Source organism: Struthio camelus, chromosome 31 (genome assembly GCF_040807025.1).
Source record: "Struthio camelus isolate bStrCam1 chromosome 31, bStrCam1.hap1, whole genome shotgun sequence".
NCBI classification, from domain to species: Eukaryota; Metazoa; Chordata; class Aves; order Struthioniformes; family Struthionidae; genus Struthio; species Struthio camelus.
In genome coordinates, this window is record NC_090972.1 from 4,990,767 (window position 1) to 5,012,086 (window position 21,320).

Here is a 21,320-nt window from a genome sequence, read left to right on the forward strand (position 1 = left end):
TCCCCGCCCCGCTCCGCTCGGCTGCGAGCAGCAGCGCAGGGCCGGCTCCGCGCACCGGGCTCCGGGCTCCGCGCACCGGGCTCCGCGCAGCGCCCACCGGACACCGCGCCCCGGGCACCGGACACCGGACAGCGCGCACCGGGCTCCGCGCACCGGACACCGGGCTCCGCGCACCGGACACCGGGCTCCGCGCAGCGCGCACCGGACACCGGGCTGCGGGCTCCGGACACCGGGCTGCGGGCATGGCGCGGCTGCTCGCCCTGCTCGCCGTGCTGCACGGGCTGCCCCCGGGCTGGGCAGGTAACGGGGCGGGGGGGCGGGGGGGGCGCGGAGCCCCGCGCACACGCGCTCCCACGCCCGCGGCGTTCCCACGCCCGGCGCTCCCCAGCCCGCGCGGCGGCGGCGGCGGCGGCGGCGGCGGCGGGGGGGGGGCCCCGGCGTCCGGCCGCCCCGAGCCCCAGCCGGGCACCGACGGCCGCCGGGCGGCTCGGGCGCGTCCACGCGTGGGCGCCCCCCGCCCCATCTCGCGGCTGGGGGGGGGGGGGGCCGCCGCCTTCAGCACCACGGACAGGGCCGGCAGGGCCCCACGCCGCCCCGGGGGGTGGGGGTGGGTGGGGGGGCGGACGCCGGGGTTCTCCCGTGGGGCCGGGGGCCCGGACGCCGGGGTCCCCCCTCGCTCCGCCGCGTCCCCGCTCGACGGGGTGATTCCCCGCCGTCCCCACGGCCGCTCGCACCGGGAGCCGGCATCCGTGGGGGGCCGAGGGGCCGGGCCGGTCCACTCGCGACGGCCACCCCACGGCCCCGCGGGCGGGGGTCCCCCAGCTCGGGGGGGGGGTCCCAGCCCTGCCCGGCGCGCCGCGGCCTGGAGACCGCGCTCCCTTCCCCTGGGAGCGCGGGGCAGGAAACGGGCCCATGTGCCGGGGTCAGGAGGGCCTGAGAGGCCCGGCCGGAGCGCAGCGGGGTCAGGCCGTTCCCAGCCGGGCCCCACGCCAGGGGGGCGGCCGGGGAGCCCCCTCGCCGGCCTGCCCGGACAGGCCTCTCCGGCAGGCGGCGGGCGGGCCGGGTGCTGCCGCAGGCAGGGGGGCCCCACGCTCTCTGATGTGGATGCAGTCATCTCCCCCCTCCCCAGCCCGCGCCCCCCGCGCACCTGGCTGCGCCGGCGTTAACCCTTCCGCGCGCCCGGGCTCAGCCCCCCGCCGCCGCCGCCGCCGCGGGGGGAGAGGGCTAGAGAGGTCTCGGGGGCCGGGGCGCACCCCTGCCGCGGGGGGCAGAGCCTGGCCCGGAGCGGGCCGGGGGCGGAGGAATGCGGCGAAGGAATCTGGCGGCGGCGGCGGACCGGACCTCGGGCCCGCGCAGCTGCCTGGCACCGGGCCGGCCCCGCTTGGCAGGACGCAGGCGGGTTGGGGGGGGGGGACGCGGTCCCCGGCCGGGGGCTCCGGCTGGTGCCCGCTGCCCAGCGGCTCTCCCCGCTCGCCCCGCAGCCGTGCCCGTGGACGTGCTGCAGAGCCTGGGCGTGCAGGACGGCCGCGACGGCATCTCCGTCACCGCCGGGATCTGCGGCCGGCGCCCGGGCTCCGAGCACCCCGACTTCGCCTTCCGCGTGGACAACCGCACCCAGCTCAGCGCGCCCACCCGGCAGCTCTTCCCAGGTAGGGCGCGGGGCTGGCGCCGGGCGCCAAAGCTCCCGGGGCGCGCAGCCGCCCTCCGCCTGACCGTCCTCCCCATCCCGCCTCCGCAGACGGCCCCTTCCCGCAGGACTTCTCCGTCCTGGCCACGGTGCGCGCCCCGCGAGGCGGGCAGGCCTTTCTGCTCTCCGTCTACGACGAGCGCGGCGTGCAGCAGCTGGGCCTGGAGATCGGCCGCTCGCCCGTCTTCCTCTACGAGGACCAGGACGGGCAGCCGGCCCCGGAGCGGTACCCCGTCTTCCGCGCGGTGAACCTGGCCGACGGCAGGTGAGTGCCGGGGGCCGGAGGGGGGGCGTCCGGCCGCCCCGGCTGCGCTGAGCCCCGTCCCCGCAGGTGGCACCGCGTGGCGCTGGCCGTGGAGGGCACGAACGTGTCCTTGCTGGTGGACTGCGAGCCCCCGGTGACGCTGGCCCTGGAGCGGGGCCCCCGGCCCGTCGTCAGCACCGAGGGGGTGACGCTCTTCGGGGCTCGCCTCCTGGACGAGGAGGTGTTCCAGGTGGGTCCCCCCCCGCCAAATCCTCCCCCCCGGGTCCCGGCTGGCCCCCTGGCAGCGTGGCGGCAGGGGATGGGGGGAGCCGGGAGCTGCGGGGGACGGGGACAGGCCAGGTGCCCTGTGCCCTGGGGCTGCTCCCTGTTCCCCTCCCCACGGGCGGCCCCTCTCCCGCCGCGGTGGCCTCCTTGCCGCATTCCTGCCCGCTGAGCTCTCCCCGCTGCAAATGTCAGGGGCCGCGGGCAAAGAGGCGGCTTTGAGGCAGCCGGGTGAGCGGGGCTGGGCTCCCCCCGGCCCCGCACCCCCGGCGGGCGAACAAGGGTGCGTTTGTCTGCTGCTCTCCCCTGCGCCTGGGCCGAGGGGGTGTCCGGGCTGGCTGCCCCCAGCCGCGCACGCATCCTGCTGCCAGCCGTGCGCAGCCCCCGCGCGGACTCGCGCAGCCCCCGCGTGCACGGCCCCGCGGCCGCCCGGGAGGGCAGACGGCCTGTGCCCTCCCGCCGCCCCGTTTACCTTCTCCTTTCCCGCAGGGCGATGTCCAGCAGCTGCTGATCGTGGCCGACCCTGCGGCTGCCCGCTCCTACTGCCAGCTCTACATGCCGGGCTGCGACCAGCCCCTGCCCTACCCGCTCCTGGCCCCCTTTCCCGAGAAGGTAGGCACCGAGGCCGGGACGGGGAGCGGCCGGGGGCACCCCCCAGAGCCCCCATCCGGCAGGGATGCTGCTGGGCGCGGAGCTGGGATGCTCACGCACCGGGAAGGGTGCCCTGCTCCTGCCCGGGGCCCCTGACGCCCGTGTTTCTGCCCCTGCCGCCCTCCGCGCTGCCCCTTGCAGAGCGGCCTGGAGGCCACGGCCGCCCCGCGCAGGAAGGGCAGGAAGGGCAAGGGGAAAGGCAAGCGCAAGGGCAAGGGCAAGAAGAGGAGGAACAAGGAGCTGCTGGAGCAGCAGGAGGCCTTCGTGCCCGCCGCCCCGGACGGCCAGGTAGAGAGCGTGACTAACCCGCCGCCGCGGCTGCCGAACCCGCCCCAGGTAACCCGCCTGCGCTCAGCGGCCGCTCGCGCCTGGCTGCGGCGTGCCCGGCTCCCGGCGCGCCAGGTCCCCGCGCGGCTGAGGCAGAGCAGAGCCAGAGGCGGCAGCGCCCGTGCACGAAGCCTCCCGCACCCGCGGCAACCCGCAGCATCCCTCGTGGGCCTCTGACGGCCTGGGGTGAAGCGGGGCGGCTCCGGCAGCTCCGGCCCCGGCAGAGCCGGACCTTTGGGTCTCTCGGACTGGGCGCCCCGGCCAGAGCAGCTCCTGCCCGGGCCTCGGGGGAGCCTGAGCGACCGGCGAATCCCTGCGGCCCCGCGTCCTCTCGCTGGTCCCTGCTGCTGGCCCGAGCACCCGGTGGGGCTCAGCCAGCTGCAGAGCCCAGAGCAGAGCAGGAGGGAGCCCCCGCCTCTACTTTCGCCCCCCTTGGCTCTGGAAGTGGGTCACGGCTGCAGCTGGAGACGGCGGCGCTGGCCAAGGGCGGCCCGTGGGCCCCCGCTCCTCCTGCCGATGAGTCAGCCTTGGCCGGGCCGGGTGGGAGAGACCCGGCGAGGGGGTGGCCGGGCTCCAGGTGCTGCTCGGAGCCAGGGGCTGCGCGGCCCTGGGGTGCAGGGGATCGGCCGCCCCCGCGCCTGGGAACGGCTGCCCCGGCGGCGCCGCAGCAGCGGCGTTCCCGGGAGCAGGCAGCTGCCGAGCCCTGCCTTGCCTTCCCCTCTGCCCCAGCATCGCCCCGAGCCCGAGGTCCTCCTCGCCGGCACAGGGGCCGCACAGGGCCGGGGCGTCCCGGGAGGGGGCCAGGGCCGTGGCGGGGTCATCCCACTCGCCCCGGCCCACCGGACCCCACGGGCGCTGGAGGGGGCGGGCGAGCCCCTCCGTCCGCCCCGGCGGTCCCCCCCTCACCCTGCGCCCTTTGCGCCTCGCCCAAGGCCGGCACGGCCGCGCCGACGCCGCCCGCGCAGGAGAGCACCCTCGCCACGGCCGCCTGGAGCCCCGCGAGCACCGTGACCGTCGCCCTGAACCGCACCGAGCCCGACGAGGTAGCGCCGGGGCCGGGGCCGGGGTGGGCGCTCCCCCCTCCAGGCCCCCAGCATCGCCCCGTCCCTTAGGACGCCGGCGAGGAATTTGCCCTCGAGGAGACGGACGGCGCGGAGCTGCCGGGCTACGAGGATTACTCCGGGGGGGAGGCGGCGAGCCGGGAGCGGTTCGGCCCAGCCGAGCGGGAGGAGACGGTGGTGCAGGCTCCCCAGGTAACGCTGGGGCTGAGCACCGGGCCCCCTTCCAGCCGGGGCTGCGCGCGGCGTTCGGAGCCTTGCACCCCAGCCGAGCTCCTCCTCAGCCCGGCGTCTTGCAGGAGCCCAGCCTGAAGGGCGAGAAGGGCGAACCGGCCATCGTGGAGCCGGTGAGTGGGGCGGCCCGCCGGGGATGCGCCCGGCCCTCCGCGGCGCCCTGACGCGCGGGAGATGGGCGCACGCCGGCACGTGCTGCCCTCGCTCTCTTCTCCTTCAGGGCTGGCGATTCGAGGGGCCGCCGGGACTGCCGGGCCCCGCGGTAAGGAGCAGGGGGCTGCCGCGGGGAGGGGGCGGCGCACCCAAGACGGGGGGGCCGGGGGGGGTGTCCCGGCACTGACGCGCCTTCGCCTCCACCGCAGGGGGAGCCGGGTCCCCGGGGACCGCCGGGGCTGCCAGGGCTGCCGGGGGACCCCGGAGAGCAGGTGAGGAGCGGGCTGGGGGGGGCTCTGGCGGGGCGCAGCCTGGGGCTGCCGCGCTGCAAGCCCCGACCTGACAGCCTGGCTCGCGCCGGCGGGATGACGGGCCGCCCCCCTTCCCCTCCGACAGGGCCCCGCGGGACGGCCGGGGCTGCCGGGAGCTGCCGGGATCCGCGGCCCGGCCGGGACCATGATCATGCTGCCGGTAGGTGCGGCGGGGGCGGCCGGGCTGGAGCCGTGGGCACCCTCAGCAGGCGCCTGCGGGGTCCGGCACGGGACGGCTCTCGCGTGGGCCGTGCGTGGCCGGGTGTCCCCGGGGCTTTGGGGGCTGCGGGCTCCCCCAACCCCGCTCCCCCCAGTTCCAGTTCGGCGGAGACTCCCTCAAGGGCCCCACCGTCTCCTTCCAAGAAGCCCAAGCCCAAGCGATCCTGCAGCAGGCGAAGGTAAAGGCCCCCGCTCGGGCCGGCCCGGCTGCCCAGCCTCCCTGCTCCCGCTCAGCCCTCTCCTCCCCTCTCTCCCCAGCTCGCCATGAAGGGCCCCCCGGGCCCCATGGGGCTGACCGGCCGCCCGGGACCGCTGGTGAGTACGGCCGGCGCGGGGTGGCCGCCTCGCGCCGGGGCTGCCGGGCGGCTCGCCGCGTCCCGGGGAAGCCCCCGCCGCGGCGTCCCCGAGCTCTCCCCTTTCTGTAGGGTCTCCCTGGACACCCCGGCCTGAAGGGAGACGCAGGAGACGTGGGGCCGCAGGTGAGTCCTGCCGGGTTGGGGGGTGCGAGGAGGGGGGGGCCTGCGGGGTCGCCCCCCGGGGCTCTGCAGGAGGCTCAGCCCCGACGCCTTCCCCTGCTCTCTGCCAGGGTCCCCGGGGGATGCAGGGGCCGCCAGGGCCACCGGGGAAGCTGGGCAGACGGGTAAGTGCTGCGAGTTCGGGTTTCGTGACCCCCGGGGGGTCCCCGTCCCGAGGGGCGCCCAACCCTTGGCCCCTTGCCCACCCCTCCACTCGTCCGGCAGGGTCACGCCGGAGCAGACGGTGCCAGGGGCCTCCCCGGAGAAACCGGACCCAAGGTCTCGTGCTTGGCGCGTTGCTCGGCGGCGCCGGGCGCGCTGGCGGCCGGGGCAGCGGCGTGCAGGGCCGGGGCGCCCGCGTCCCCTCTGCTGCCCGGCTGCTGGGAGGCCGGGAGGAGATGCCCGGCCGCAGCTCTGGGCCGCGGGACCTGACGCCTCTCCTGTCCCGCAGGGCGACAGAGGCTTCGACGGGCTCCCGGGGCTGCCGGGCGAGAAGGGCCACAGGGTAAGTGGGAGGGCGCTGCGCCCCGGCCCGGCGCCGCCACCCCCTCGACCCCTCACCGCCTCTCTCCCGCAGGGCGACGTGGGGAAGCCGGGGCCGGCGGGTCCCCCCGGGGAGAAAGGCGCCAAGGTGAGGAGCCTGCGAAGGGGGGGAAGGATCAGGCCGTGGCGGCGTTGGGGGGACGCGCTCAGCTCTGCTCCGTCTCCGCCAGGGCTCGGACGGGCTCCCAGGACCCCGCGGGCAGCCGGGGGAACCTGTGAGTATCCGCCGCGGGTGCCGGGAGCCTCCCTGGCTTCTCTCCCCAGCTCCGGCAGCCCGGCGGGGTGAAGAGCCAGGGTTTGGGGGCAAATGTTGCCACTGGCTTTCTCCCTGGTTGTGGGCGCTTGGCTCCTCTGGGAGCGTCGGGGGTCCGGGGTGCTGGGGTCACTGGGGGCTCGGGCGGGGGCACTAACGCCTCTGTCCTTGGCCCTAGGGGTTGCGAGGTCTGGTCGGCTCACGTGGCTCCCCCGGCCCCCCGGGACCGTCGGTACGAGACCCTCCTCCTCCTCCTCCTGCCTGTCTGTCCTTGGGCCAAGGGGGTGTTTTCCCCAACGCGCCTGGGCACGGTATCGCCCTCGGGCACGGCGTCGCCTTCGCCGGCGGCGTGGCCCTGACCCTCCTTCCTCCCCGCGCAGGGCGCCAGCGGCATCGACGGAGCAGCCGGGCCCAAGGGCAACGTGGTGGGTGTGAGCCGGGGCATCGGCGCGCGAGGGAGCGGGGCGGGGGCCGCCCTCCGGGGCGCAGCCGGGCGCAGCCGGGGCCGGGGGAGGCCGATGTCGCGCTCACGGGATTTCTCCGCCGCCTGCAGGGGATCCACGGGGAGCCGGGCCCGCCGGGCCAGCAAGGGAACCCTGGGCCGCAGGTATGTGGTGGGGGGCGCGGGGGCAGCCCCGAGGGGCTGGGGGCTCGGGTGCTCTTTCAGTCCCTTCCCGGCGCCTTGGTCTCTTCTCTCGCAGGGTCTGCCTGGCCCCCAGGGTCCCGTCGGCCTCCCGGGGGAGAAGGTGAGAGGGGAGCCCGGCGCTGCCCCGTGCGCAGGGCGGTGCCGGGGCAGGGGAGCGGGCGGCGGGGGCTGCCAGGGGCCCCAGGGCCTCTGCGCCTGACTCGTCCTCCTCTCGCTCAGGGCCCGCCGGGGAAGGCGGGAATACAGGGCGTCGCTGGGGCCGACGGGCCCCCGGTGAGTACTCGCGAGGGGCGGTGGGGTCGCGCCGACCGCGGGGCGTCCCGGCTGGGATGCCGTCCAGCGCCGCGCGGAGCGGGGACGGCGGGGCCCCGTCGCCCCCCAGCTCCGGGCTCATCCCTTGCACGTCTCTGCAGGGTCACCCCGGCCGAGAGGGACCAGCCGGAGAGAAGGGTCTCCAGGTGAGGGGCTGCCCGGGGCACGGGGCTGAGCCCCCCCGTGGGTGGGGGGCTGCGCTGAGGTCCCCCCCCCCCGGCTTGGACGGGGACGTCTGCAGTTTTACTGATGCTCTCTCTGTCCCCAGGGCCCTGTGGGTGCCCCCGGTCCCGTTGGCTATCCGGGACCCCGCGGGGTGAAGGTAAGCGCAGCCTCCCGCTCCGCCAGGCCCCCGCCAAGGCACGGTGCGGGGGTCGGGCTGTGCCTGCCGGGTCGCAGCCTCCCTCCGACCCGCCATCCCCTCTGCGTCTCTGCAGGGAGCTTTCGGCGTGCGGGGCCTGAAGGGCAGCAAAGGGGAGAAGGTAAAGGGGGGTGCTGGGGAGGGGGCAGCAGGGTCCCTGGGACGGGGGCCCTGGTCCCTGTCCTGCGGGAGCCGTGGGTTGGGGCTGGGAGTGCCGGGCAGCCTGGGCGGCTGGAGACAGCCCCTCTGCGTTGGGATTCGGGGCTCGGCCTCGCAACGCAGCCCCGTCTGGGGCTGGCACCAGAGCCGACGCACACGCCGCCCCCCAACCCGTGGCTCCCTCCGTTCAGGGAGAAGACGGATTCCCTGGCTTCAAGGGGGACATGGGTCCGAAGGGCGACAGGGTAAGTGGGGTCCCGGCGGGGGCTGGCGGCTCTGGCCTCCACTTCTCCTGGGCTCTGCAGGCGCCGGGGAGCCCCTCGGGGTTTTGTGGGTTGGCTGCGGGATGGGGGGTGGTTTGGGGGCAGGTCGGGCCGCGGGGCTGTTCGGGGACCCGAGGGAGCAGCACCGGCGGCGTTCCCCCGGGCGGCACGCTCCCCGCACCTCCGCCTTGCCGTTCCAGGGTGACCAGGGCCTGCTGGGTCCCCGGGGCGAGGACGGCCCCGAGGGGCTGAAGGGGCAGACGGGCCCCGTGGGGGAACCGGGCGCTCCCGGCCCCGCTGGCGAGAAGGTGGGTGCCGGCCCTCTGTCCCCGTGCCCGCGTCGCCCGTCGCCCGCCGCTCAGCTCCGCTCTCTCCCCTGCAGGGCAAGCTGGGAGTGCCGGGCCTCCCAGGCTACCCCGGACGCCAGGGCCCCAAGGTGAGCGCGGGGAGGCCGCCGGGTGCCCCCGGAGCCGGGGCTCCTCTCGGCCCCGGGCTGCAGCTTGTGCTCTCCCCTCTCAGGGCTCTGCTGGCTTCCAGGGTCCCGTGGGGCTGGCAGGAGAGAAAGGCAAGAGGGTGAGTTGCTGCCTCCCCCTGTGCCGTCCGCCTCCTCCTGCCCTGCCATTCCCCGTGCCGTCCACCCCTCCTCGACGTGCCGTCCGCCTCCTCCTGCCCTGCTGTCCCCTGTGCTGTCCACCCGTCCTCGACGTGCCGTCCGCCTCCTCCTGCCCTGCTGTCCCCTGTGCTGTCCACCCGTCCTCGACGTGCCGTCCGCCTCCTCCTGCCCTGCCGTCCCCCGTGCCGTCCACCCCTCCTCGACGTGCCGTCCGCCTCCTCCTGCCCTGCCGTCCCCCGTGCCGTCCACCCCTCCTCGACGTGCCGTCCGCCTCCTCCTGCCCTGCCGTCCCCCGTGCCGTCCACCCCTCCTCGACGTGCCGTCCGCCTCCTCCTGCCCTGCCGTCCCCCGTGCCATCCACCCTTCCTCGACGTGCCGTCCGCCTCCTCCTGCCCTGCTGTCCCCTGTGCTGTCCACCCGTCCTCGACGTGCCGTCCGCCTCCTCCTGCTCCGCCATCCCCCCGGTGCCGTCCACCCCTCCTCGACGTGCCGTCCGCCTCCTCCTGCCCTGCTGTCCCCTGTGCCGTCCACCCGTCCTCGACGTGCCGTCCGCCTCCTCCTGCCCTGCCATCCCCCGTGCCGTCCACCCGTCCTCGACGTGCCGTCCGCCTCCTCCTGCCCTGCCGTCCCCCGTGCCGTCCACCCCTCCTCGACGTGCCGTCCGCCTCCTCCTGCCCTGCTGTCCCCCGTGCCGTCCACCCCTCCTCGACGTGCCGTCCGCCTCCTCCTGCCCTGCTGTCCCCCGTGCTGTCCACCCGTCCTCGATGTGCCGTCCGCCTCCTCCTGCTCCGCCATCCCCCCGGTGCCGTCCACCCCTCCTCGACGTGCCGTCCGCCTCCTCCTGCCCTGCTGTCCCCCGTGCTGTCCACCCATCCTCGATGTGCCGTCCGCCTCCTCCTGCCCTGCCGTCCCCCGTGCCGTCCACCCATCCTCGACATGCCATCCGCCTCCTCCTGCCCCGCTATCGCCCCGTGCCATCTGCCTCCTCCTGCCCTGCCGTCCCCCATGCTGTCCACCCATCCTTGACATGCCGTCTGCCTCCTCCTGCCCCACTGTCCCTCCGTGGGTCCCCCGCATCCTGCCCCACTGTCACCCTGTGCCATCCACCCCTCCTGCCCCACCGTCCCCCTGTGGGTCCCCCGCATCCTGCCCCACCATCCCCGTGAGGGTCCTCCACATCCTGCCCCACCATCCCATCCTCCCGCGGCTCTCCCGCCACGTCTCGCTTCCCCGCAGGGCAAGGCCGGCCAGGCTGGGCAGACGGGACAGCGAGGACCGCCGGTGAGCCGCCGCGCTGGGGTCCGCAATCCGCGCGCCCACCCCGGGGCCGGCCGTATCCCATGGCGACCGCCCTGGGACCTGCCGTAGCCATGGCAACCACCGCAGGGCCGGCCGTATCCCCCGGCGACTGCACCCTGGGGCTTGCTGTGTCCCACGGCAACCAGCCCCCAAACTTCTGCCCTGTCTCCCACGGCAACGGCGCTTGGGGCCTGTTGTATCCCACAGCAACCAGGCCCTGGGGCCCATCATTTCCCATGGCAACCAGGCCCTGGAGCCTGTCGTTTCCCACGGCAACGAGGCCAAAAGCTTCCACCTCGTGTCCCACGGCAACCAGCGTGGGGCCTGCCGTAACCCACAGCAACCAGGCCCTGGGACCTGCCGTATCCCCTGGCAACCACCCCGGGGCCCACTGTCCCCTGGCAACCGAGCCCTGGGACTGCCGCATCCCCTAGCAACCACCCCGGGGCCCACTGTCCCCTGGCAACCGAGCCCTGGGACTGCCACATCCCCTAGCAACCACCCGGGGGCCCAGTGTCCCCTGGCAACTGGGCCCTGGGACCTGCTGCTTCCCATGGCAACCACCCCGGGACGCAGTGTCCCCATGGCAACCGAGCCCTGGGACCTGCCGCATCCCACGGCAGCCAGGCCCCAAACATCCACCCTGTGCCCCATGGCTGGGGCGCTGGGCTGCGCGTCCTGGCTGGGGGGTCGCCCCTGCCCGCTCCGGCCCGGCGGCGCCCGCCCGGCTTGCGCACCCTCACGCTGCTCCCTGCTCCGTCCGCTCAGGGCCTGCCGGGGGAGCGCGGCCTGCCCGGCGCCACCGGGACGCCTGGCCCCAAGGTAGGTCGGCGCCCGGCCGCGGCGCGCTGGGGAGGGGGGGTCTCCGCCGCCCTCCCTCAGCCCCTTTCTCTCCGCCCAGGGTGATCCCGGCCACGATGGTGCCCCCGGCGCAGCGGGGGAGAAGGTGAGTCGGGGGCGGCCGGCGTCGGCGGGGGGGACGCACGCATAGACCGTCGCCGTACTGCTGACCGGGGGCGTCTTTTCCCTTCCTCCCGCAGGGCCCCCAAGGCCCGCAGGGCCCCCACGGATTCCCAGGCACCAGAGGCCCCCCCGTAAGTAGAGAGGCGTCAGGCGAGCGGTGCCGATCCCACCCTGGCCCGCTCCCGGCGCGGCTGCTGCCACCCCGCGGGCAGGAGAGCCCGTCCGCGTGGTCGGCCGCCCCTCCAGCCCGCTGACTCCGCGCTCCCGCCGCGGCAGGGTCCCGCCGGGAAGGACGGCTTACCGGGACACCCGGGGCAGCGCGGAGAGCCGGTGAGCCTCCCCGCCGCCCTCGCCCCTCGAGGCCACGTCCAGCAAATCCCCACCTTAACCCCGTCTCATCTCTCCTCCGCAGGGTTTTCATGGCAAAACCGGTCCCCCCGGTCCCACCGGCGTGGTGGGGCCGCAGGTAGGTGACCGCGCTGAGCAGAGTGTCCTCGTTGGAGATGCCGGGGCTTCGCCTCCACGCCAGCCCCGCGGGCCGGGTGCGATGGAGGGGCCGCCGGCGCCGGCCTCGCTCCGCGCGGGGAGGCCCTGCTGCCCCTCAGCCGGGTCTTTGCTCCACCGCCGGCCCTCGGCGCAGCCCGTCCCCCAGAGCCTCACCCTGCTCTCTGCCCGCAGGGTAAATCAGGCGAGACTGGGCCCGGGGGAGAGAGGGGGCACCCAGGCCCCCCCGGCCCCCCGGGGGAGCAGGGGCTGCCCGGAGCTGCTGGCCGCGAAGGAGCCAAGGTAGGAGCCCCTCCGGGGTCCGAGCGCCAATGCAGCCTGCTGCAGGGCTGAGCCGGGGGTGCTGAGTCCCCACTCAGCTCCACAGCAGCAGGGCGCGATGGAGCAAAGCTACCTGCTGCTCCTCTTCCTTGCAGGGCGACCCTGGCCCAGCTGGCATCCCCGGCAAGAACGGCCCCCCGGGCATCCGCGGCTTTCCCGGCACACGGGGCGCCCCTGGAGAGACGGTCAGTGCTGTCCCAGGCTCAGGCGCAGCCCGCTGGGGTCCCGGGAGGGTGGAGAGGTGACTTGGGTCCTTCCTGACTGTCTTTCCTGCCCTTCCGCAGGGTCCACCTGGCCTGAAGGGGGGGGAAGGCCCCCCCGGTCCCCCTGGACCCACAGTGAGTACAAAGCGTCCTGGCGTTGTGGGGTTCATACAGAGCTTTGGGGCCCCCCCGGCCGTGTGCTCCTTGGGGAGCAAAATCAGAGCTGATAAAGAGCAAGGTTTCTGGAGGATTCCCTGGGCCTTTCTCTCTTCAGCCCAGCCTCTGTGTCCTCCCCAGGGCTCCCCCGGCGAGCGAGGCCCCACGGGGGCAGCTGGAGGCATCGGACTGCCGGGCCGTGGGGGTGCCCAGGGCCCCCCCGGCCCCGCCGGAGAGAAGGGCTCCCCGGTAGGTGCCGTGTGCTCCGTGTGGGGTGGGGAGCGAGAGGAGCGGGGCAAGGGGTGAGGACCGGGAGGGGGCCGTGCTCGGGGCGAGTAGGACAGGGCGTGGGGGGTGAAGGGGGGTTTCGGGGCTCGCCTGGGAGCAGCTGCGCCTTGCGGGAATGTCTCGCGTGGGTCCGGCCAGCCCTGCTCTCCTGCCTGCCCGCAGGGCGAGAGGGGCCCGGTGGGCCCAGCCGGACACGATGGGATCCAGGGCCCTGTGGGGTTGCCAGGCCCAGGGGGACCCCCTGGCCCAGCTGGAGAAGACGGGGACAAGGTAAGCCGAGGAGACACAAGTCCACAGGATCTGCTGCGCTTTGCTACTGAGAGCCAGGGGAAGGTGCCCTAGGACCAGCGCTGCGGGACAAGTCCCCTTGGAGAGGGCAGGTCCTCGGGCCGGGGACCTCCCTGGTGGGGCAGGTTTCCTGGCGGCGGGGGATTCCCTGGGAGCAGCGCGTTCCCCGGCCCTGGCAGGTTTCCTCGGCAATGCTTCGCAGGTGGCGGCGGCTTTCCCTGGCGAAGGGATTTCCTTGGCCGCGGTTCCCCAGCGATGGCAGGTTTCCCTGGCCGCGAGCGCTCCCTAGTCACGGTTCCCTGGCCAGGGCGGCTGCGGGGTTTCACCAGGTCCCTTTGCTGTGGCAGGGCGAGATCGGGCTTCCCGGACAGAAGGGCAGCAAAGGCGACAAGGGCGAGGCGGTAAGTGCCGGGGGGCTGGTGGGCCTGGCGGCGCCGGGGGCTGCCGAGGGGCAGAGCAGCTCTGGGAACGGGGAGAGGCAGGAGCAGCCGGGCGGGAGGTGTTGGGGGACGGCGGTGACCCTAATGCGGATGCTTCTGTCCCCACAGGGCCCTGCAGGACCCACAGGAATCCAGGGGCCCATCGGGCACCCTGGCCCCGCGGTGAGTGCTGGTGGACGCTCTTCCCACCCAGTTTATTCCACTGAGCCCAACACTCCACCAGGAGATCCCAAACCCAGCACCTGCTGCCCCCCGCGGCGGTGTGAGCGTCCCCCACGACGCCCCTCCTGCCCGGCGGGGATCCCCTGCCCCGGCTCCCCTCTCGTCCCTGTGGGGCAGACGGCGCCCGTGGGGAGGTGCCGACCCCAGCCTCACCCTTCGCAGGGAGCCGACGGCGAGCCCGGGCGCCGCGGGCAGCAGGGGATGTTTGGGCAGAAAGGAGATGAGGGCTCGCGGGGCCACCCTGGCCTAAGCGGCCCCCCGGGCCTGCAGGTAAGGCACGCGCGGGGGGGGGACAGGGCTGGCTCTGCAGGGCCGGCAGGGGCCGTGGGTCGGGAAGGAGGGGCAGAGACGAGCGGCTCCGGGCTCAGCGCGGCGCTGGGGCACCTCTGCCTTGCCGAGCGGGTTCCTGGCCCGGCGCGCCAAGGAGGCTGGGGACCCTGCCAACCTGCGCGCTCTCCGCAGGGCATGCCGGGCCTGCCGGGCGAGAAGGGGGAGAACGGAGACGTCGGCCCCATGGTAAGGAGCCCCCCACGGCCTTCTCGCGCTGATCTTGTCCGCCCCATTCGGTGCGTCCCCTGCTCCCCCCAGACCTCTCCGACTCCTTCTGCCCCTTCTCCTCGAGCTGCCCACCTCTCCGAGCTCCCTCTCCCATGGGGGCCTCGTGGTCCCACGGCTCGGCAGGCCCCCTTCGCAGTCCTGACTCCCTCTGTGCTCCCTGCAGGGCCCCCCCGGCGCGCCGGGACCACGGGGGCCGCAGGGGCCCAGCGGCGCCGAGGTGAGTACAGCCTTGGGGCTTGGTGGGGGCTGCTGGGCGCAGCACGGGGTGCCAGGTGGGGCAAAATCTGGGCTTTGCAGTGGGTAACCCCTGTCCTCTCGTCTTTAGGGCCCCCAGGGAATGCCTGGCGGCGTGGGACAGCCAGGCGCCGTGGGAGAGAAGGTAAGGCTGCGTTTGGCACGGTGGCAGGGGAGACCTGAGGCTCGATGTCTGCATAGTGGGGCTGTGGCCGGGGCAGAGCTGCGGACACCTAGCCCAGCACCCGGCAGTGCCCGGCAGCGCCCGGGGCACAGCCGGCATGTTTCCCTTTGCCTTTCTGCCGTGCAGGGTGAGCCAGGCGAAGCAGGAGACCCTGGAGCCCCGGGGGAGCCCGGCCCACCCGTGAGTATCGCAGGGAGGGGACAACACAGGACGCCTCTGGGAAGGCAGGAACAGGGCGTCTGGGGGAAAAGACGGAGCTGGATGGAGCAACACAAGGGGAGTGGGAGGCGTTTCCTGCTCTCTCCAGCCACGCAAAGCATGGGCAGGGCTGCAGGTGAGCGCTTTGCAGCCCAGGCTACCCCCTTCTCCCCCTCCAACCTGACCCTCCCTATCGCTCTGCAGGGCGTGAAAGGGGACGTGGGGGAGAAGGGAGACGCGGGACAGTCAGGAGCAGCTGGGCCCCCCGGCAAGAAGGGGCCCCCGGGAGAGGATGGAGCCAAAGGCAACTTGGTGAGTGCAGGAGCGAGGCAGGAGAGGCGAAGGGACCCCGGCCCGAGCCCTCCCTCGCACGCCTGCCGACAGGCCTGGAGGCACTAACCCCTTTCCCTCCTCCTGCTCCGCTCTCCCAGCGCGCAGGAGGTCTGGGACTCTCTCCCAGCCCCGTGCTCACGTCCCTGTCTCTCTGCAGGGCCCCATCGGCTTCCCTGGTGATCCCGGCCCCCCTGGAGACCCTGGTGTGCCGGTGAGTAGCCCCAGGTCAGCTGCTGGAGGGGCCGCCGAGCAGGAGCAGCCCCAGTCCTGCCCTGCAGAGCTCCCGCGTCACCCGCTGCCTCCCTCCCGCGTCACCCGCTGCCTCCGGTGCAGCCACCTTGGCGCGGTGCTGGGAGGGGACTCTGGGCGTGCATGGGCCTGGAAGGAGCTGGCCACCAGCCGGCTGGTGTCACTGCCCTCCAGAAAGCCTGGGATGGGCCGGGGGGGGGGGGTCGGCCGGGGCGAACGCTCACCCTGTCCTGTGTCGCAGGGTCTGGACGGAGTTGCTGGAGAGAAGGGTGACAGCGGGGACCCTGGCCTGCCGGTGAGCGGGGCACCCGCGGCTATCACAGCCGCGAGAGGGGGACTACGGGACCGCAGGACGCTGCGGGGCGCGAGGGGCTGTGGCTGAGCCACGCTGTTCCCAGGGGTCTTTCTGCATCTCTTATCCCCCCCCCCCGGCCTCTTCATGCCTCCCCCAGCGCCTGCTGTGGGGCCTTTCTTTCTCTCCTCCGCTCCCCAAACTCCCACGCCTGACTCTGGGTTTGTTTCAGGGTCCACCGGGCGCGTCGGGGGAGCCGGGTCCCCCAGGACCCCCCGGCCGGAGGGTGAGTAGGGGAAGGGGGTGAGGACAGGGAGGGATAGCGCAGGGCCAAGTGGGAGCAGGCTGGAGGGGAGTAGCTCTCCCTGTGTCGGGTGCTGAGTGGGGCTGGTCCAGGCCAGAACACGATTCCCGACATCCAGCTCACGCGCTCTCTGTCTCCTTGTCCAGGGGCCAGGGGGGCCAACCGGGCGCGAGGGCCGTCAGGGCGAGAAGGGTGCCAAGGTAAGCAGTGGCCTGCACACCCCGGGGCTCTCCGAGGCTGCTCCCCTCGAGAGGGAAAGCCCTGTGCCCCTGCCAGGCTGCGGCAGAAGCGGAGTCCTCTCAGACACAGGCTGCAAGGGGGAGCGGGGCCCCTCTGCAGCCCCCCGGGCGCCAGGCGCAGCTCCGACACTCTGCACTCGCCTTCCCAGGGGCAGCCCGGTGCCGAGGGGCCGCCCGGGAAGATGGGCCCCACGGGGGCGCAGGGCCCTCCGGGACAGCCTGGCTCCGAAGGCCTGCGCGGGATCCCTGGTCCTGCCGTGAGTCCCGGGGAAGGCGGGGGGCTGCGGGCAGGGTCCGTGCGGGACCTCCCTGTGGCGATGTGGGGGAGAGCACGTGCCCAAAGCCCTGGGCAGCCCCTGGGAGGGGCGTTTCGGGGGGGGGGGGGCTCAGCCCTGTGCTGCCCTCCCACACTGTCTCTTCTCCAGGGTGAGCAAGGGCTGCTGGGAGCCCCAGGACAAGCAGGACCACCCGGCCCCCTGGTAAGTCGGCGTGGGTGAGCCCTGTGGACCCTGGCGTCCCGACTGGGTGCAGCCCGGGGAGCTTGACACCCTCTTTACCTCTTGCAGGGCCCCGTGGGTTTGCCTGGCCTCAAGGGAGACCCTGGCCACAAGGGAGATAAGGTAAAACGAAGCGATGGTTGTGCAGGAGCTGGAGCTGGGGTGCCCCTCACCCTGGACTCGTCCCCAGGCCTCCCTTGGTCCTTGGGAGGAGGCTGACACCCCCTCTCATCCCCAGGGCCACGCTGGACTGATCGGGCTCATCGGACCTCCAGGAGAGATGGGGGAGAAAGGAGACCAGGGGCTGCCGGGCATCCAGGGCCCCCCAGGACCCAAAGGAGACCCTGTGAGTATGTGGGATCTCTCCTGAGTTTGGGGCTGGACAGTGGGGAGGGGGACAAGGCACTTGGTGGGGCACAGGCCCCTTGGGGACAGGGCTGATGCTGTCTCTACCCACAGGGTTTGGCTGGACCCACAGGTCCCACTGGCCCCCCAGGGCCCCCTGGGCTCTCGGTGAGTATCTGCCCGCACCGTCCAGATACACCAAGCTTCAGCTGCACGTTGTCCTGCACATCCCAGGGCCTCCGGTCTACCCTTAGCGCCCCTGCAGTCCCGGGGGGCCTCTCTCCCCAGGACGGGTGAGGGGGCAGAGGGGAAACCGAGGCACAAGGGAGGGTGGAGGGTGGCTTCCCCATGGCGCACAACCACTGCACGGCTGGGGAGCTGGTTGCAGCAGCCAGCACCTCTCTCCTGTCTCCTCTTCCCCCCAGGGACCCTTGGGCCAGAAGGGCTCCAAAGGCTCACCGGTGAGTGCCGAGGACGGGACGGGGAGGGCAGCGCGAGCAGGGGCATCTCCGTGTCCCTGGGAGAGCTGGGGAGAGAAGAAGGCGGCCGGGGCCTTCCCGGCTGGCCCGCTGTGGTCGGCTGGTTGCAGGGAGCGAGGGCCGTGTTGCTGATTCCTCTTCTTTTGCAGGGTGCGCTGGGCCCCAGAGGTGACACAGGCCCCCCTGGGCCCCCGGGGCCACCGGTGAGTGAGGGATGCTTTGGGCACAAACACCCCGCTCGGGTCCTGCCGAGCCCCCTCCTCCCCCTGTGCCTCTGCCCTCCAGGGATGGCTCCCCCCGCTCCAGCCCCCCTTGCTGGCACAGAGGCTGGTCCGGCCTTTCTCATCCTGCTCTCCAGCCCTGGCGTCTGCCGCTCTCACCCCTCTGTCTGTGTCTGTCTCAGGGCCGCCCGGCTGAACTGCTCGAGCCACTTCCCTCGAACGGGGGCAGGAAGCGCCGGCAGGCTGCGGAGGGGGCTCCAGGCGAGCAGGGAGCCCCCTCGGTCTACGAGGGGCTGGAGGAGGTGTACGCTTCGCTCAGCTCCCTGCGCACCGAGGTTGAGCAGCTGAGACGGCCCCTGGGCACCCCCGAGAGTCCCGCTCGCGTCTGCAAGGAGCTGCAGCTTTGCCACCCCCACCTCGAGGACGGTGAGGTTTTTGGAGTTCGACCTGCGGGAGGGAGAGGGAACGCCAGAAACGCCTCCAGGAGGGGGTGGGACGGGGGCTTCCCGGACCTCTGCCCCACGCCAGGCAGTGCACGTACAGCATGTCTCCGGGGAAGGGGCCAAGGCCGGTCCGGAGCCCGCAGGGAGCTGCTCCATCGGCGTGACCGCCCTGCCCTCCTTCCCAGGCGAGTACTGGATTGACCCCAACCAGGGCTGCTCCCGAGATGCCTTCCGGGTTTTCTGCAATTTCACAGCTGGCGGTGAAACCTGTCTCTTCCCCGATAAGAAGTTTGAGGCTGTGAGTTGAAGCGGGGATGAGGAGGGCTGGGGCCGAGCACCGCTGGGCGTCCAGATCTGCTCTCCACCAGCCCTCCCGGCGCTGGGAACCCCTGGGGGCGTGAAGGGGGGAGTTCAGGGCTCGCTCCACCCCGTGCCGTGTGGGCCAGGGGCTAGCGACACTCTCCTTCGCCCCCCAACACCTTCTCCTCCTCCTCCGTCACCCCCAGGTCCGACTCGCAGCCTGGAACAGGGAGAAGCCGGGAACATGGTACAGCACCTTCAAGAGGGGCAAAAAGGTAAGAGCCGGGGGGTAGACGTTCCTCACGCTCCGTCCTGGGGCAGAAAAGGGGCACCCAGAGCTTGGCATCATCCCGGTCCCGGGGCAGGCCGGGCGTCAGGCGGGTGCGGCGAGGTGCCTGTGCCTCAGGCCGTGCGCTGTCCTCCCAGTTCTCCTACGTGGACGCGGACGGGAACGGGGTGCCCGTGACCCAGCTCACCTTCCTGCGTCTCCTGAGCGCCAGCGCCCGGCAGAACTTCACGCTCGTCTGCCAGAACGCAGCCGCCTGGTACGACGCCCGCGCCGGCACCTTCGCCCGCGCCCTGCGCTTCCGCGGGGCCAACGGCGAGGAGCTGGGGCACGGCCACCCTGCCGCCCCCGTCCGCGCCCTCCGCGACGGCTGCCAGGTGAGGCCTCCCAAACCCGACCCGCACCCCGCTGCTCCCGGCAGCCCCGAGGACCCTCACCTCCTTCCCCAGCCCAGCTCCCCTCTGAGCCACCCAGCCCCGTCCCGCCGTGTCCCTGCTCCCCCGACGCCGTGTCTGTGAGGTCCCTGCGCCGGCGGGCCCGTCGCTGAGCCTGCCCCATGTCCGCAGGCGCGCCGGGGCCAAGAGCGGACGGTGCTGGAGGCGACCGCGTCCCGCGTCGAGCGGCTGCCCCTGACGGATGTGGCCGTGGCCGACTTCGGAGACGCCAACCAGAAGTTCGGCTTCGAGCTGGGCCCTGTGTGTTTCATGGGCTGAGCGCGGCCTCAGATGGCGCGCGGGGAGGGGGCTCCGGGGGCCTCCGCCCCCTCCCACGCCGGGGACAGTGACCCAGTGCCTGCCCTGGCACACTCAGGACTTGGAGCTGCCACCGCGCACCCCCCTCCTGCCCACGCAGCCCCCCTTATTTATAGTGCCGGCTCCCGGGGGACGAGCTGGGGCAGGGCGCCCCAGACTGTAGGGAGCGGGTTCGAGCCAGCCCCCTCCCCATGGTGCTACGACGCTCCCCGGGAGCCCCCGTAGTGAAGCACTGGACGTACCCTCGGCACGGCAGCGCTGCGGCACCCCCTCTCCCAGCCCCGCGTCCTGCTGCCCGGGGCAGAGCCGCGCGCCTCTGCCTGCTGCCGCCGCGGGGCCTCCGCCGTCCGTCCCGGCTGCACGCACCCGTTGCTCCATGCCAGGCCGCCGTGGGCACCCGGGCCACGAGCCGGGGCCGCCTCCTTCGCCCCTGCGGCGCGCTGCCCCTCCGCGGGAGCCGGGGGGCCGGAGGGCCCCGCTGCCCCGAGCGCTCGCCCCGCTCCCAGCGGAACCAGGGGGCCGAGGCAGCCCCGGGGTGCGTGGGGGGCTGGCGAGGCCGGTCGGGGCCGGGGCCGGGCGCAGCCCCCCCTGCCCAGCCCGCGGCCCAGGTCCGCTCCGTTCAGCCGCTCGGCCATGGCACCTCGCGGTCTCTGTACCATAAACCGACTGTATCGAACCTCCCGCCTCGCCTGGTGCCGCTCTGTGCCCCCTGCCCCGGGCTGGCGTGCGTGGGGGGCCGGCCCCCCGTCCCGGCACCGTGCCCCCGCCTCCGCTCCCTGCTGCTTTCCGCCCCGCTGGCGCCCAAGCACCCTGCCCGCGGGATCGCCCGGCAGCGAGGCGCAGCCCTTGGCGAGGGCCAGCGTGGGGCTGCGGGCGCGATGCCCGCGGCGGTGCCCACGGCAGGAGCCGCGTGAACACCTCGTGTCCCGCTCCCGCAGCCGCCGGCGCCTCCTGCCCCGGCCCATTTGCGGAGCGGTTGGCGAGGGGCAGGATCCCCGCCAGGATCCCCGGGACGCTGAGCTCGCCGGTGGCCTCGGGCGATTACGGCTTCTCCCTTATGTTCTTTTCCCTCTTGCCGTGGTCTGAACGGCCCCGTCGCTGCAGGGGCCGAGTTTGCTCCCTTGCGCGCAGCACAGCCGGCTCCGTCCGCCACCCCGCTGCCGGCGGCCTCCCCGGCCCCTCCGCCTCTCGCCAAGGGGGCCCGGACCCCGCGCGCATCCTGGCCCCGGGGCCGAGGCGGCTGAACCTGCTGGGCTGCGCCGAGCGGGTACTGGGCGCCGCAAAGGAAGAGGCCGCGCTGTGATTCCCTCGTCGCCTGGAGCACGTGTGATGGCAGCACGTCCCTCTCCTGGGGCCGGGGCTGCCAACCCGCCCGGCCGCCTCCAGCTGCTCCTAACCCTGCCCAGAAGAGATGCATTTATTTTACTGTTAAACTTCAGAAGGGGCCGGCCCCGGGATGAGCCGTGCAGTGCGTCCTGGCCGCTGCCAAGCTGGGGATACACCACGGGGTCCCTGTGGGATGGAGCGCCGTGCAGGACGTGGGATTGGCTTGGGATGGGACGTGGCATATGGCGTCCAGCACGGCGGTGGGGTCCCACTCCCCGCCACCCATCCCCGAGCGAGCGCTGGGCTCAGGTGTCCCTCCTGCCCCCACCTTGGCCACCCCACCAGCCCCGGGGGGACCCAGCCGCCCTTGCTGCCCCGGGACCACACTGCGCGGTGAGGGGCACCGGGTGCCGGCTGCCACCCTGGACACGGTGGTGCTGCCTGGCCCCTTCCAGCTCAGCTCCATCCCTCCTGGCCTGGCCCGGCCTGGTCCTTCCCAGCTCAGTCCATCCTGGCCCGGCTTGGATCAGTCCCTCCGGGCTCAGCTTGGTCCATCCCGGCTTGG

The 21,320-nt window shown here is 74.0% G+C and overlaps 1 protein-coding gene across 5 annotated transcripts; it reads left to right on the forward strand.

The window, feature by feature from the left end:
* Positions 1–144: 144 nt before the first annotated feature.
* Positions 145–20,093, forward strand: COL5A3 (collagen type V alpha 3 chain). 5 transcript variants are annotated; one of them, XM_068922824.1, is made up of 67 exons: positions 145–300; positions 1,482–1,649; positions 1,739–1,952; positions 2,019–2,181; positions 2,703–2,825; positions 3,006–3,200; positions 4,124–4,234; positions 4,304–4,444; positions 4,534–4,596; positions 4,704–4,745; positions 4,846–4,908; positions 5,033–5,107; positions 5,262–5,345; positions 5,425–5,481; positions 5,592–5,645; positions 5,753–5,806; positions 5,907–5,960; positions 6,133–6,186; positions 6,259–6,312; positions 6,395–6,439; positions 6,656–6,709; positions 6,858–6,902; positions 7,031–7,084; positions 7,179–7,223; positions 7,343–7,396; positions 7,537–7,581; positions 7,704–7,757; positions 7,873–7,917; positions 8,147–8,200; positions 8,419–8,526; positions 8,601–8,654; positions 8,738–8,791; positions 10,068–10,112; positions 10,899–10,952; positions 11,032–11,076; positions 11,171–11,224; positions 11,370–11,423; positions 11,506–11,559; positions 11,772–11,879; positions 12,014–12,103; positions 12,203–12,256; positions 12,419–12,526; positions 12,728–12,835; positions 13,201–13,254; positions 13,402–13,455; positions 13,678–13,785; positions 13,978–14,031; positions 14,237–14,290; positions 14,399–14,452; positions 14,618–14,671; positions 14,894–15,001; positions 15,180–15,233; positions 15,513–15,566; positions 15,796–15,849; positions 16,014–16,067; positions 16,256–16,363; positions 16,532–16,585; positions 16,673–16,726; positions 16,842–16,949; positions 17,063–17,116; positions 17,374–17,409; positions 17,577–17,630; positions 17,831–18,074; positions 18,277–18,389; positions 18,598–18,666; positions 18,818–19,054; positions 19,244–20,093. In XM_068922824.1, the coding sequence occupies exons 1-67, from the start codon at positions 243–245 to the stop codon at positions 19,388–19,390; spliced, it is 5,346 nt and encodes a 1,781-aa protein (XP_068778925.1). In that variant the 5' UTR covers positions 145–242; the 3' UTR covers positions 19,391–20,093. The 5 variants fall into 5 exon arrangements, with proteins under 5 accessions (XP_068778925.1, XP_068778926.1, XP_068778921.1 ...); XM_068922825.1 differs by lacking the exon at positions 145–300 and having other exon boundaries at positions 698–1,649; positions 18,818–18,936; XM_068922820.1 differs by lacking the exon at positions 145–300 and having other exon boundaries at positions 699–1,649.
* Positions 20,094–21,320: the final 1,227 nt, after the last annotated feature.

What these genes read in the sequence shown, in the direction of transcription:
- COL5A3 (XM_068922820.1), top strand. Translation starts at nt 1,304, where the DNA reads ATGCGGCGAAGGAATCTGGCGGCGGCGGCGGACCGGACCTCGGGCCCG. An exon ending in CCGGAGAAACCGGACCCAAG is followed by an intron (nt 5,961 to 6,132) that starts GTCTCGTGCTTG and finishes CCTGTCCCGCAG; the next exon opens with GGCGACAGAGGCTTCGACGG. An exon ending in CCGGCGCAGCGGGGGAGAAG is followed by an intron (nt 11,077 to 11,170) that starts GTGAGTCGGGGG and finishes TTCCTCCCGCAG; the next exon opens with GGCCCCCAAGGCCCGCAGGG.